Source organism: Cnephaeus nilssonii, assembly GCF_951640355.1.
Source record: "Cnephaeus nilssonii genome assembly, chromosome: 20".
Lineage (NCBI taxonomy): Eukaryota > Metazoa > Chordata > Mammalia > Chiroptera > Vespertilionidae > Cnephaeus > Cnephaeus nilssonii.
The window spans coordinates 14,110,851-14,126,060 of record NC_137091.1 but is presented as its reverse complement, the minus strand read 5'-3'; the positions used below and the strand labels follow the sequence as shown (position 1 = coordinate 14,126,060).

The following is a 15,210-nucleotide window of genomic DNA, read 5'->3' as shown; positions in this document are numbered from 1 at the left end:
GCTTTGAGATGGGAACTGAGTCCTACTCTTTCTAATATGTACAACTCTATGGCAGCAGCAGTTTAGGGTTTGTTTGCCATCTCTCAAGATAGGCATGAGCCAGTTAGTGGACCTGAGCCTCAGCCTTCCTGAGTAAGACCTAAAGATTCTCTGTGGCTTTACATATCTGCCACCTGAGTTGGCCTCCAATTAAATGATAGTATTTAGTCATTTCATCTAATTTATTCATTCTGTATTTCCTCTTTAGGGGAAAAACCTTATGAATGTTATATTTGTCATGCGCGATTTACCCAAAGTGGTACCATGAAGATGCACATTTTACAGAAGCACACAGAAAATGTGGCCAAATTTCACTGTCCCCACTGTGACACTGTCATAGCCCGAAAAAGTGATTTGGGTAAGTAAATTAGTGGCAACTGAGAAAAAAAAATATTTTGAAGGATTTGGGAAAGTATGAAGATCATAAATAACTTCTTTTTTCTAATATATTTTTATTGCTTTCAGAGAGGAAGGGGGTTGGAGAGAGAGAGAAACATCAATGGGGAGAGAAAATCATTGATTAGCTGCCTCCTGCACGCCCCCTACCGGGGATTGAGCCCACAACCCAGGCATGTACTCTTGACCAGAATCGAACCTGGGACCCCTTAGTCTGCAGGCTGATGCTCTATCCACTGGGCCAGACCAACTAGGGCCATAAATAACTTCTTTATCTGACTTGTATAAGTTTGTGTATGTGCATGGCCTGCCACTTAATAAAAGCTATTGTTTAGCTACTATTTTTTTTTCTATCTCTTCTTTCTCTTACTGCATGTAGCTCATCTATAAATTAATGGAGCTGTAATAAGAAGAAACAGAGTATACCTTTAATTAGTAGCCAGAATGTTTAAGTCCCCAAATAGACAAGTGACATAGTATGAGTCAAACTAAGGTCCGTCCAAGTCAAATTTTTCAAAACATTTATGCTTTCTCTGGGTAATTATACTGGTTTATTGGTAACTGATAACTACAATCCTGTGCATAATTAAGCTAGAATTTATATAGAGGCAGAGTTTAGCAGTAGAAATTTTAGTATGTCATACTTAGAGATATGGTCACCTGGAATTCTCAGTTTGTTTTTCTTATTTAAAGAAAGATTTTTTTAAAAAAATACTGCCCCAGTCTGTTCTCTGTCCTTAAAAGTAATTCTTACAAACATTTTTGACATTTAGATACTTTACAAATTGCCTACGAGCTGTCAAATAGTAGTAGTTTTTGCTTTTTTACCCTTTTGATCTTCACAACCATATTAAATCATCAAGGCATGTATTCTAGCTTTATAGACTAGACAGATGTCTTCATCAAAAGCTACACAACACACCTCATGAGTAACAAAGCTGGACTTGAGTCCTTTTTGGTTGTTTCTTGCATTGGGGGCAATATATAAGTACCCAGGTTGCATCAGGAACATAGATTTAAAGGCACTGTCCTCTGATAAAGTTTTACTCTTTAGGGGAAGTTTCTTAGTTTCTTACCGTATAGAAACTAAAATCTAAACCAATAATATCTCATGGCAGTGTGTGAGCTGTTAGGCCACTTTCTGGGTATTCAAGTTTATCTCCCAAAATGAATCCCAAAGAAGTATGTGTTTCCTCTTTAAAGCAGGTCTGATTTCACTCTTATATGCAGTAAATAAAATTATTCACTTTGTGACACAGGAAAGCTTGGGCTTTGGAGACAAACCTACTAGAATCAAGATTCACTTCCAAATACTTATTACTATGAGCCTTCCTTCCCCCCACCCCCAACTGATGTATAGGAATAATACCTATCTTACAGGACTGTTATTACAAGTATTTAATAAGAATATATGAAAGAGAGGTAGGCCTCTGTCAGAGGACCAGAAGGGGAAAGTTGAGGCCTAAAAATTATTCAAAATATATACGTATATATAAAAGGCCTTAAGCCCTAGCCTGTTTGGCTCAGTGGATAGAGTGCCGGCCTGCAGACCCAAGGGTCCTAGGTTCGATTCTGGTCAAGGGCGCGTACCTTGATTGCAGGCTCCTTCCTGGCCCGGGCCCTGGTTGGTTTCTCTCACATTGATGTTTCTCTGTCTTTCCCTCTCTTTTCCACTCTTTCTAAAAAAAATCAATGGAAAAAAATGTCCTTGAGTGAGGATTAATAATAAATAATGGCCTTCATATAATGAACATGTATAGCCAACCCTTCTCTTACTCATTTCCATTCCCCAGAGTTGGCCCTCAGTAAGTTTGATATATTGCCTTGATTGAATCAGATTGGTAGTACCATAAATTCATGATCCCAAATGCAGCTGACAGGGCTCATTGCTCCTGGACAGTCCAACTATTTATCCTTGTCAGGAGTGCTCCCATTCTCCTCGGTGAGTTTGTTCAATTGATTCATTCCACAAATGTTTAGGTGCCTGCTGTGTGGGAGGCACTGTGACAGTTAGGTAAATCACTCTCTTTAAGCCTCTAATCTTCCCTTTTCTGTCTCCCTGGTGTCAGTGAGTGACCTCTTTTTCTACTTAAAAATAAAATTAAGGCAGCAGGTTGAAACTCCAGATTTTCTGTTATCAAACCTACCTGTGTCTATATTCATCCATTCATCCTCTCTTGTCCCATCTTGTCTCAGGTCTATCCCTTTGCGTTTGCCTTGATCCCACTCTCCTGTCATGGCAGCCTTTAACACCATCAATATTGCCTCAATAACTTCCGTTCACGTTCTCACTCCTTGATGTATCCCCTCAACTCAAAGCATGCTTGTGCCTCTTCTGTCTATTTTTATTTATTATTGATTGAGAGAGAGAGAAAGAGTGAGAAACATCAGTGTGAGAAACATCAATCACTTGCCTCCTGTACACACCCTGAGCGGGAACCGAGCTCACTACTTTTTGGTGTACAGGACACTCCAACCAACTGGGTCACGCCAGCCAGGGCTTCCTCTCCTGTCTTTAAAAAACTATTTCCCCTTCCAGGTTTAACTTTCATCTCCTTCCTAGCCAACCCTCATAAAGAATTATGTCCCTCACATTCTCTGTTCCACTGCTCCTAATTTCCTTCTCATCTGGAGTATGCCCCATCACTCTATAAAGAGACTTGCTAAAATTACTAATGACCCTGTGTGGTAGAGCATAGGGAACATGGCTCTTACCTGTTACCCTTGCTGTCTCAGCACCATTGTTTGTAGTGGTCTGTGCCCTCCTCTTTTGTTTTGTTCTTTTGTTTTTCATGTTGTTGTTTTTTTGCCCTCCTCCTTAAAACACTTTTTTCCCTTGGCTTTCATGGCACTGCATCCTGTTGGCTTGGGCTTGTTTTTCTGACTGTTCATTCTCAAGTTTTTCTTATTTTAACCCTTTTCCTGGCATTAACTTTTAGATTTCTTAAAATATGACTCATACTCTTCTTTTTCCATTCTTTTTGCTTAGTGATTTCATCAGCTCCCATGGTCTCACTCAAATTCTAACAACTCCTAAATTTATGTTCCTTTGAGTTGGGCTTATATAACCATCTGTACCTTGCCATCCCTCTCCCTACTTTGATATTGTTGGCATTCCAAATGCAACATGTCAAAACTGAATCCTTGCCCTAGCTGGTTTGGCTCAGTGGACAGAGCATCAGCCTGAGGACTAAAGAGTCCCAGGTTTGATTCCAATCAAGGGCACATGCCTGGGTTGCGGGCTCGATCCCCAGTGTGGTGTGTGTAGGGGGCAGCCAATCAATGATTCTCATCATTGATGTTTCTATCTCTCTCTCCCTTTCGCTTCCTCTCTGAAATCAATATTTAAAAAAAATTTTTTTTTTAAGTTTCTTAACTGGTCTACTTAGTTTTCTGAGCTAGAAACCAGGCAATTGTCCCTAACACCCACCTTCCTCTTCTGCACTCTATTACTAAATCCTGCTGATTCAGCTTCCTAGATTTCTCATCAGTTCTTCCCCTTCTTCCCATATCCATTGCTGTCATCCTTATCCAAGCCACCATCTTCTCTCACCTATCCTGTTTCAGCATCTTAACTGGTCTCCTCACATTTGTAGTTATTCCTCCTTTTAATTAATTTTCTGTATAATAGCATAATTCTTTTAAGAAGCAGAAATAAATGTAATATTAACTTGTTGAAATGCTTGTTTATGTTTTCAAAAGTTAAACTGGGCTCTATATTTTGCTTTCAGGTGTCCACTTGCGAAAGCAGCATTCCTATATTGAGCAAGGCAAGAAATGCCGATACTGCGATGCTGTGTTTCATGAGCGCTATGCCCTCATTCAGCATCAGAAGTCACACAAGAATGAGAAGCGCTTTAAGTGTGACCAGTGTGATTACGCTTGCAGACAGGTAGAGACTCATGGTTACAAAGCAGTTGATGCCTCGTGGGTGTCAGGTTTCATCAAAGGGTTCTTACAAACCTTGTATGGTGGCTATTTTTAAGGATAGTATGTGCAAACTATGATTTGTGAGGAATATCTTCAAAGGTTCTATTGATTGTATCTCTGTCTCCAGCTGATGTTTTATTCAGTCACAGCTTACCCACTCCACCCCCACCTCAGGCAGACTACTGACTTCTTTCTTGGAACTGTGGAGATTAAGTTTAGGACTTGAAAGAAGGGAAGAATTTGGTCCTGGAGCCTGATGCTTGGGAATGATCCAAAGAATCAGCCTGGCAGGAGTGGGCATATCTGCCTGGGATTTATGGCAGTAGTTCACCCCAGTAAAGATTAGTTTATTTTCCCAACAAGCCTAGATCCTTGGGAGAGAAAAGCCTGTCAGCCCTGTGCACACAGGTGGTAGCTGGGGTAGCAGCCCTCTGACAGACAGACTCTGAAGCCTCTGCCCCAACGCGCTCTTTCAGGAGAGGCACATGATCATGCACAAGCGCACCCACACCGGGGAGAAGCCTTATGCCTGCAGCCACTGCGACAAGACCTTCCGCCAGAAACAACTCCTCGACATGCACTTCAAACGCTACCATGACCCCAACTTTGTCCCTGCGGCCTTTGTCTGTTCTAAGTGTGGGAAAACATTCACACGACGGGTAAGAGTCAGAGCTTTACATCCTCTATTCTTTTTTCTTTTCTTTTAAATTTATTGGGGTTACATGGTTAATAAAATTATATAGGTTTCAGTTATACAATTGTATGATACAACATCTGTATATTATATTGTGTGTTCACCACTTCAAGTCAAATTATAATGGTTCTTAATATTGTGTTGTTGGTCTTCCACTGCAAGGCATGACAGTTCTTCCCACTGAGGTCATAGACATAGAGGTGTTGTATCCATGTGTGAACCCTTCTGCTGGTAGGAAGTTCCCCAATAGTTCTGTCCAGGGTCTTCATTTGGGACCATGTTAGTCAGATCTGCACAGGACAGGGAGCTGGTCTGATCCTCCCCGGCCCCTTTTGCCTCATGCTGCTGAGCCCTCCACTCAGGGGACCCAACGTCATCTTCTGAAGGACTCCTCTTTTTCTCCCTCCCTTCTTTCTCCCTCTTGTCCCCCTCCAAATGGGGATCAATTCCTTGAATGAGGAGAGCATATTTTAGCAGACATTCAGACTTAATATAGATACTCCATTGTTTTTATTTTATTAAACTAAAATAAAGAGAACTTCCAGTGCTCATCTTTACTTTTTCAGTAATGTGAAAGAGGGTTTGTTCCTTTTATTAGAATACCATGGCAAGACATGCTGATAATTGTGCTGGTCCAGATGGTGTAGAAGGAGAAAATGGAGGAGAAACGAAGAAGAGTAAACGTGGAAGGAAAAGAAAGATGCGCTCTAAAAAAGAAGACTCCTCTGACAGTGGTAAGTGGCTTGTTTCTTGGTTTAGTTGAACATGGCAGATTTTGGTTCCCATTTTATGTACGGATATGCTGGGAGGTAGAAGTAGGCTAGTGCTTCCTTTAAACCTCAAATCTTCCTAGTGTGTGTATATATTTACAACAGCAGTTAGTTTGTTTCTGGGGCATTTTTTTTCTTTTTTTTCTCTAATGGCATTCTAGAAATTGCTTAATAATACCTTATAAGTTATGTTCATTTAAAGCAAAGCAAAATTAATATATTTACTCAGTTTACTCAGATTACTGATATTTTAAGGCCAGCAGAGTTTCTTTTCTATGTTCGTAACTTCCACATTTAGGAAGCTGGTCTAGATTTGAGCAATGAATCTAATGGACATGAAGTAGGTTGCTTAAAGCATCTTGACCAACTTCTGGTTTGACTGCCTCTGTCAGCCTAGCCTTGAGATGTATTGGTCAAATTTGTTGAAGGTCAGCCTTTCTCTTCCTTCCTTAATCTCTTCATTTATGTTTTAAAACTTGGCCTATTTTCCTACCATTGATGCTCTTTGGGGTGTTTTTGCCTTTCTAGTCATGAAATCCAGGCAGAAGGTATGCTTTGAGGTGTTAGACTCATGAAGAGCGAGGGAGAACAAGGATGTTGGTAATGTAGGAATCACATTTGAGGATACAAATTTGTTCCAAAGTGTTAGGTTCTACAATGTGGACACTTGGTCTACTGGCACCCAGTTGAGAAGGCACATCTGTGACTACAGAGTTAAGCTTTTTATGGGAAAGAATGTTGAGAGGTTTTGTTTTGGGGAATGCACTTTCCCAGAAGCACTATCGACTGGGGAGATTACAAATGGTGCCTAATTGCTATTTCTAAGGATTCCTCTTTTTTTTTTTTTTTTTTTTTTAGGATTCCTCATTTTGTTTTCTATGTTACTTGTTAGTAGAAGTAGTGGGAAGGGAACAAAATTTTTGAAAATTAAATATATTAAAGACCTTCAGTTATTTTATTGGTTTTATTATAAAACTTGCTCATGAAAGCACTAAGTTTTTTATATGTAGATCTGTAAGAAGGTCCCTTTAGTTTTTCTTTATTTTAGAAAAACCTTCACTTTTCTATTCAGAACGTTAGCTTCTTCTAGAAGCAACTTATTTTATTATTTTTTAAATTTTTTAAAATTGATTTCAGAGAGGAAGGGAGAGGGAGAAAGGGATAGAAACATCAATGATGAGAGAGAATCACCGATCGGCTGCCTCCTGCACTCCCTTACTGGGGATTGAGTCCATAACCCCATGGAGGGGGGCGGGTGCGCATGTGCCTTTGACCAGAATCAAACCCAGGACGCAGGCCGACGCTCTATTCACTGAGCCAAACCAGCTAGGGCTGGGAGCAATTTATTTTTGCTGCTTTTTTTTTTTTTTACTAGTGCTACTTTTATTTATATTTTTAATTTTTTTTTCTTTATTGATTAAGGTATTATATATGTGTCCTTATTGCTCCATTGCCCCCCCCCACTCCACTTTGTTGCCTTTTTTAGTGCAAAGTGTATTTTAAGCAGTACCTTGTTTAGTTTCAAAGTTTTAAGTGAATTACTTCCTTTAAAATGTCAGTGTGCTTGCTTTTTATAAAAGAACACACGACTCTCTACTAAGAATCTATCATTAGGAAAATGTGTGGACTATTAGGAGGTGCCAAAGAATATTTGGGGTCAGAAGGCCCCAAATATCGCCAGAGAACCACAGATAACCCTGACCTTGAAGGTCCCAGGAGTTGCTCTTAGTTGCGGAGCTTCATGCTGCCACAGACATCCCTTCTTTCCGTGGTATTGCCCTGCTTGTTTCTGTGGGCCAGTCCCTAATTGTACGTCCCCAGAAGCATGTTTTAGCTGAAGAATTCTGGTTTGTAGAGCACAGTTTGGTTCTGGGCCTCATACCTAATACTAGTCTCTCCCCACCCCCCAGTCTGGGTTTTCCATCCCATGGCTTACAAAGGCCAAGCAGTTATGTATCCCCTCCCAGGAGCTCTGCCTGGTCATCTGCAGAGATTGTACAGCAGAGTCTACTGCTATTTTCAAGGGTTTTTTTGCCCAAATTTCTCCAAGCCAGTGAGCTTTTGACCCTTAAACCCTTTTTGTGTGCTCCCCCACCCCATTTCTGACTGAATTTATTTATTTCATTTTCTAGGCATTGGGCTAACTTAGTCAATAAGGGGTCTGAATAAGTTCAACAGGGAAGTTCTTGACACACTGCCACATAAGACTACGTTTCTGCCCTAACCGGTTTGGCTCAGTGGATAGAGCGTCAGCCTGCGGACTGAAAGGTCCCAGGTTCGATTCCGGTCAAGGGCATGTACCTTGATTGTGGGCACATCCCCAGTAGGGGGTGTGCAGGAGGCAGCTGATCGATGTTTCTCTCTCATTGTCGTTTCTAACTCTCTATCCCTCTCCCCTCCTCTCTGTAAAAAGTCAATAAAATATATTTTTTAAAAAAAAGAAGAAATCCAGTGCTCAAAGGCATATGTTATCAGGCTCATCAATATTTTTTCTACAATAGCACAGGTGGGGTCCAGCTGGCCTGCCCCGACCCAATCAGGGCCAGACAGGCTGGGAGGAGGGGCCAAGGGCAATTGGCTGAGTGGGCCCCAGCCCCAATTGGGTGGGTGGCTGATTGGGGGCGGGGCCAGCTGTGGGAAAGGGCGGTGGGGGGACAGGCCCCGAATGGGGTGGGGGAGGCAATCGGGGGTCAGCAGCCAGCCCCACCCCCGATTGGTGGGGAGAGGCAATCAGGGGTAGAGCTGGCTGGGGGAGGGGCAATGGGCCAATTGGAGTGGGGGGCCATTGGGGGCGGGGCCAGTTTGGGGGAGGGGCTGCAGGAAGTTGGCCGGCTGGCCTGCCCCCTATTGGGGTAGGGGGGCAATCATGGGTGGAGCCGGCTGGGGGAGGGGCAGTGGGTCGATCAGGGGAGGGGGCACAGTGGGGGGTGGCCAGCACCCTGCCCTTGATTGGGGTGGGAGAGGCCAGTCAGGGCCAGCTTCAGGAAGAGGCCGTGGGAGGTTAGCTGGCCGGCCCCACCCCATCAGGTGGGTTCACTGGATGCAGAGGTCCTTATGGCGGTACGGTTGCTGGCTTTTTATATAGATAGATGGCATTAGAGACAAAGTAAGGGATTAAGGATGACCCTGATACTGATATTAAGCTGGGAAGAAGGAAGTGATTGCAACCTGTGCTTCTTGGCTTTTAACTCTAAAAACTTGGCCTTTATTATTTTTTATTATTTTTTTTTATTTCAGAGAGGAAGGGAGAGGGATAGAGAGATAAAAACATCAATGAGAGAGAATCATTGATTGCCTGTTTCCCGTACGCCCTCCACTTGGGGGGGGGGGTGGAGCCTGCAATCCGGGCTTGTGCCCTTGGCCAGAATCGAACCTGGGACCATTCAGTCCACAGGCCGACACTAGAAACTGAGCAAAACCAGATAGGGCTAAAAACTTGGCCTTTAAAAAGCCCGGCAATAGTACTCCTAAAAGAACTCTTCCTACTTATCCTGGAAAACAAGATCTCACAATGCATCAGGAGCTTCTGTCTCACACACACACACACACACACACACACCCTTCACCCACTCACACACACACCCTTCACCCACTCACACACACACCCTTCACCCACTCACACACACACCCTTCACCCACTCACACACACACCCTTCACCCACTCAAGATGAGCAGGACCACATCTTTAGGGGTCCATTTCAGTTAATGTCCTCCTTTATCCTCGTAGAATAGATAGAGGGAATATTAGTTTTATTGTCAACTTAAACACTATTTGTGGTTTTGTTATGACTAACATAAGATGAAGTTGCCTGTGAGAATTTTAAATTCAATATTCTGATGTCTAAAGCTAAAGAAAAAATATCTAGTCCATGTAAAATATGATTAATAGTAGTCAAGTTCATTTGCTTATTAATTCTGCCACAATACCAGTTTACTCTGCTTTGACTGATAGGCAAAAATTTCAGCAAAAGCATTTTTTAAAAATATATTTTTATTGATTTCAGAGAAGAAGGGAGAGGGGGAGAGAGATAGAAACATCAATGAGAGAGAGTCATTGATCAGCTGCCTCCTGCAGGCCCCCTCCCAGGAATCAAGCCTGCCACCCAAGCATATGCCCTGATTGGGAATCGAACCATGACCTCCTGATTCTTAGGTTGATGCTCATCCACTGAGCCACACCGAATGGGCAGCAAAAGCATTTTTAAAATGGGCGTTTTAACAATGAAAATAAATACATATCTTCACCGAGTATATGATTATTTGTGTTATTTTTTCTTCCACCACCTCTTCTCCCTGATTTAATAAGAAGAAAATGCTGAGCCCGACCTGGATGACAATGACGATGAAGAGGAGCCTGCTATGGAAATTGAGCCTGAGCCAGAGCCTCAGCCTGTGACCCCAGCCCCACCACCTGCCAAGAAGCGGAGAGGACGCCCCCCCGGCAGAACCAACCAACCCAAACAGACCCAGCGTAAGTCTCCCCTCCGTTACTGGCTGGCATCCTCTCCCAGCACGTGGGGAAGCTATGCAGGTCCGTGTTCTTGGGGAAGATGAAAACTAAGCCATGAGACCAAGTTAGGGTCCTGCCAGGAACAAACTCAGGAAGCGAATATTTTTTTTTTTAGTTTTTACTGGGCAACATGAGGCCTGTTACATTTCAGTGAATAAAAGCTTAGCATAGAAGGGTGCTTATGTTCTACCCGATGGGTGCTGTTAATGTGGGAGGTTTTACAAAACCACCAAAGTCACAGTCAGCTGGCAGAATTGATGGGTAATGAATGTAAAGGAGCCCAACTTGAAAGGATGGGGTGGGGGGTGGGGGGGGGCAGTTTCTGTGAGTAGGTTGGTCCTCCTATTAAGAATCCCAGGCCTGTGATTTAGTTGCTGGCCTTCTGATTGATGAGCAGACACCGAGGAGGTGGTCACCCTCCACTTCACACCACATATGCCAGTGGGTAGCAGTCCTATACTAGACACAGCCCTGTGAGGGCAGGCTCTAGGGAACTCAGGTCTCTATTCTACTCATGTGTTGGTCTAGATCTCCTGAAAGCTGGTGTGTTTTGTTTTTTCTTTAACAAATGCAGGGTTTAATCTACTTTTTAAGTGTATTTACTGAGCCTCCTGTATAGATGTATATTACAGTAGGGTGATTAACTATAGGTCCTGGGAACCATTTCACCTGTACACACGTGAATGAACAAACTGGTGGAAGGGCCCTGGGTGTGGAAGAGCTAGAATCAAATGAAACAGACCTACATCCCACATTCTGTGATCCTGGTCATGCTGTTCGCATCTTTTGCCTGTCTCAGACTTTTATTGCAAGGCCAAATTTATGACATAAAGGAAAACTAAGGCTTTTAATATGTAGTTTTGGAGGCATATGAAGGTAACTGCCAGCATTTTCTTCTTTGATAGTTTCTAGAATGTTTGGGCTTTATGTGTGGCCACGTTTAGATCATTCAGTCTTTTTTTATTGACTTGCTCTGTATAACTACGAAGACTTTCCTGAATTGCTAATATCCATTTAGTGTCAAGTCTGGAAGGACCTTTGCCATCTTTGAGGACTTTAATGGAGCATTTGTTTTGTTCGTGCCCCTTTTCACCAGCAACAGCTATCATCCAGGTTGAAGATCAGAATACAGGTGCAATTGAGAACATTATAGTTCAAGTAAAAAAAGAGCCAGATGCAGAGCCTGCAGAGGGGGAAGAAGAGGAGGCCCAGCCCGCTGCCACAGATGCCCCCAACGGAGACCTCACCCCTGAGATGATCCTCAGCATGATGGACCGGTGATGGCAGGGCCTTGTCTTCACCAGGACTGCTCAGGGCTGTGTTTAAACGGCCTGCATCTTAATTTTTCTCCCTTTTTTCTTCTTTCGGCTTTGGGAAAAGCACCATTTTACACCGTTTTACCAAACATACTGAGAACTAAAACTTCAAGGATGATGTTAGGAAAATGTGATTTAACTAGAACTTGCCGTTTGATGTTAGCAAATCATGGAATGTTCTGAGTCCCTGGGGGTTTACCAGGAAGTGCTAAGGACAGTGTTGACGCCTAACTGGTTTTCTTAGATGGAAACAGAGACATTGGACCCTCCTTCTGGCTATGGTAAACCACTCCAGAACAGCCACCGGGTTGCCCAGAGTTCTATGGTCTTCTTCCCAGGAGAGTTTTCAATTGTAAATGCAGACGTGGGAAGGACTTAGACTTTTAAACTGGTTTTTGCTTTTGCTTTTTCCCTGACTCCCTTTCCTTGGAGTCGGCTGCACACCAATAATATGGCATGCTACGATCAGTTTTTGTCCTGAAGGCTTTGCCTCTTTCTTGGCAAAGTTTCTGGTATGGTCAAGCTTGTAAATAACTTTTTTTACATTTTAATCTTTTCCATTAATTAAGAGGTTGAAAAGAAGTGCAGTGTAAGAAAACCCAGCATTTTAATTACTTGCAAATTAAGTTACCACAGACTGTAGTGTGTAAATGTTGACAAGGAATCGGATCGCAATCATGTAGCAGCACAGCACCCAGACTGCTGCCCACTAGAGACGGACACCCATGTGGAAGATCGTGATTTCCAGCCCGTGGAGCCAGCATTTGAACCTTGTACAATTAACTTTCAGTTATGATTTCCCATCCACATTTTCTTTGCTCTGTTTGTAGCTGAATTTTCTGTTTTATAAATCCTCTGTTAAAGCAGAAGGGTGATTATGAGCAGGTCACAGCAGTCCCTTAAAAGCTGGGCCAGAAATTTTCATTAGGTCAGTAATTTAAACTTTGGATATGCAAAAAAAAAAAAAAGGTTAATAATGTGAAGCAAAACCAACTAAAAATGATTCTTGCACATGAACTGTCATGTTTAAAATGTGTTTTTTAGAGAGCCTCAGTCTTGTTGATTTCAAACACTTTTTTCTTCTGTGTATTGCTTTTAAGAGAGCCATCAGTTAGCTGTCAGACTCTAGGTTGATATATTTTGTACTTAGCTGTACTGTGTGATATTTTTCATTATTTTAGGACACCAACATGAGACCTGTAATAAAATATGTAATGGGGTTGAAAGCTGGGGAGGAGGATCTACTGCTGTACAGCTAATAAATCATAACGGATTAACAGTGCTCCAAACACTGTCTTCTGTGATTCCTGTCTAGTGAGAAGCCCAAAGAGGTCCACATGTGTGGCCTCAGGTGGTACAGGCCTGAGGTAAAGGCAGGCTGTGTGACCACTTCCTCTTTAGCAGATGGGAGGTGATCCTGGCAGATGGGATACTAAGTGCATCCTGTTCCAAGTTTTAACTCCCTGAAAGTGTGTGTGTAAGGGGATGGACATCTGCCGTTCTCCATGAGCCACTCACTTTAGGGAGTGGGTTCCCCATGGCCAAGGGGGTGGGCCCCAGAGCTTAGAGTAGAAGGAGCTGATGGGAAGCTCTGTCCTCGGGATCTCCGCTCAAAAAGGGTTGGGATCAGTACCTCAAGCTCTGCCAAGTACAGGGGAACAGAGGGAAGCTGGCCAGTCTGTCATAAAGAAGTTGATTTGAACAGAGGGAAGCTGGCCAGTCTGTCATAAAGAAGTTGATTTGACAGGGGAGACAGAATGATCACCAGGGGAGACTCCTGGACAGTCAGATCTCCAGGAAAATGTATCATCTGGGGCCTCAAGACTATACTAGGCAGTCAAGTATTTCATCTCCATCCCACCCATAGGCTAGCCCCCACAGGGACCGAGTACCCCCAACTAGAATTCTCTCAGAGCACATGGCTTTTAACAGTTGTTAGGTATTTATAATAGAAAATCTCTGCAGAACAGGGAGATGTTTATCTTCAGCAGAGCTTTCATTTCTCATTGAAAGTTAAAATGTGAATTTGTTTTAGATAGAGGGAGTCCAAGAAAAGTGACATGCTCATGGTAGTTGAGGCTGAAAAGGGATTCCCATTGATAATCCTATGTGATTTCATTAAAAATAAAACTCTGGCCCTAGTCGGTTTGGCTCAGTGGATAGAGCGTTGGCCTGCGGACTCAAGGGTCCCAGGTTCGATTCCGGTCAAGGGGACATGCCCAGGTTGCAGGCTTGATCCCCAGTGGGGAGCGTGCAGGAGGCAGCCAATCAATGATTCTCATCATTGATGTTTCTATCTCTCCCTCTTCCTTCCTCCCTGAAATTAATAAAAAAGTTTAAAAAAATAAAATAATAAAACTGCCCAGCTGGTGTGGCATTGACCCATGAACCTGGAGGTGAAGGTTCGATTCCTGGTCAGGACACAGGCCCAGCTTGCAGGCTCGGTCACCAGTAGGGGGTGTACAGGAGGCAGCCAATCGATGATTATGATAATTTATGTTTCTAGCCTCCTTTCTCTGAAATCAAAAATATTTTTTAAAAAATACATAAAATAAAACCTTCAGCAAAAGCCAGTTTTCATTATTACTCCACACCTGAGACCTTATGGGGAAGTTCCCTGGCCTGTCTACAGCACTCTTCCCCACTGTTAAACCGTAGTAGGTACTGGAATAAAGAAATAGTTACATCGAAGTGGTGTTGCCCGTCCACTGCTGCCCAGCTCTTGTCCTTTAAAACCATCTGAGGGAGCCTTGTGGCGCCGCTGGGAGGTGCAGCCTGGCCTGTCCGCTTGTGCTACTGGAGCAGGCGGGGCTTATTCCTCATTATGACCTTTTAGCATTTCCTGCGCGCCCACGGAGTGTCATGCTGTCTGGAACATAGAAGCCGGCTTGAACAAGCTGAAGGCCTCCCCCTCTCACTGAGTCACTCACTGCTTGTTGGAATTGAGTCCCATGTGTTTACTTGGTCTGTTTGTTTTGTCTCTGTCACCCTGAGTGCCAGCAGTTAATGAGGGTTTGTGGCTAGCTCAGCACCCCTGGTCTGATCTACATGCTGATCCTGGTTTCCTTCTCCGTAGCCCCCTGCATTCCCTCCCAGCACTCGAGCCTCCCCCCCGCCCCCCCGCCCCGCTCCCCAGAGTCTCCACCTAGGTAACAGCTCCAACCCTTTGGCAGTCATTCCCTCTTTTAGTTCTCATCCTTGTTATTCTAAACAGGAAAATCCTAATGAGGTGGCGTTTTTGTGGTTGTTTTGAAGTCCTAGGGTTGCCATGGTAGACTTGGCAAATGTGAGTGTTCACTGAGTGCCAGGCACTGTTGTGAGCACATCTCTTAATATTTAATCCTTACAAGCAACACTTTGAGATAAGTTAATAGCTCCAGCTGGAACGGGGACTGGAAGCCCAGAAGGGTTAAGTAACTTACTCAATGTCAAACAGCTGGTAAGAGATGGAGCCAGGACTTGAATTCAGGCAGTCTGCCTTGAGAACCTGCATTCTTGACCACTTGGCCATAGTGAGTTCTCACCCTAAAAGCAGTTTGTAGGTTCTATGTGGTC

The 15,210-nt window shown here is 43.4% G+C and overlaps 1 protein-coding gene across 3 annotated transcripts in view; it reads left to right on the top strand.

Annotated features, from left to right (window-relative positions):
• Positions 1–12,958, top strand: part of CTCF (CCCTC-binding factor) — a 46,252-nt gene extending 33,294 nt beyond the window's left edge. Inside the window, exons 7-12 of one of the 3 annotated variants that reach the window (XM_079759618.1) lie at positions 248–397; positions 4,167–4,327; positions 4,842–5,024; positions 5,658–5,793; positions 10,136–10,300; positions 11,442–12,958. In XM_079759618.1, the coding sequence (XP_079615744.1) occupies positions 248–397; positions 4,167–4,327; positions 4,842–5,024; positions 5,658–5,793; positions 10,136–10,300; positions 11,442–11,620 (974 nt within the window). In that variant the 3' untranslated portion in view covers positions 11,621–12,958. Of the gene's footprint in view, positions 1–247; positions 398–4,166; positions 4,328–4,841; positions 5,025–5,657; positions 5,794–10,135; positions 10,301–11,435 lie in introns of all 3 variants that reach the window. The other 2 variants (XM_079759617.1, XM_079759616.1) reach the window with 2 other exon arrangements.
• The last annotated feature ends 2,252 nt before the right edge of the window (positions 12,959–15,210 follow it).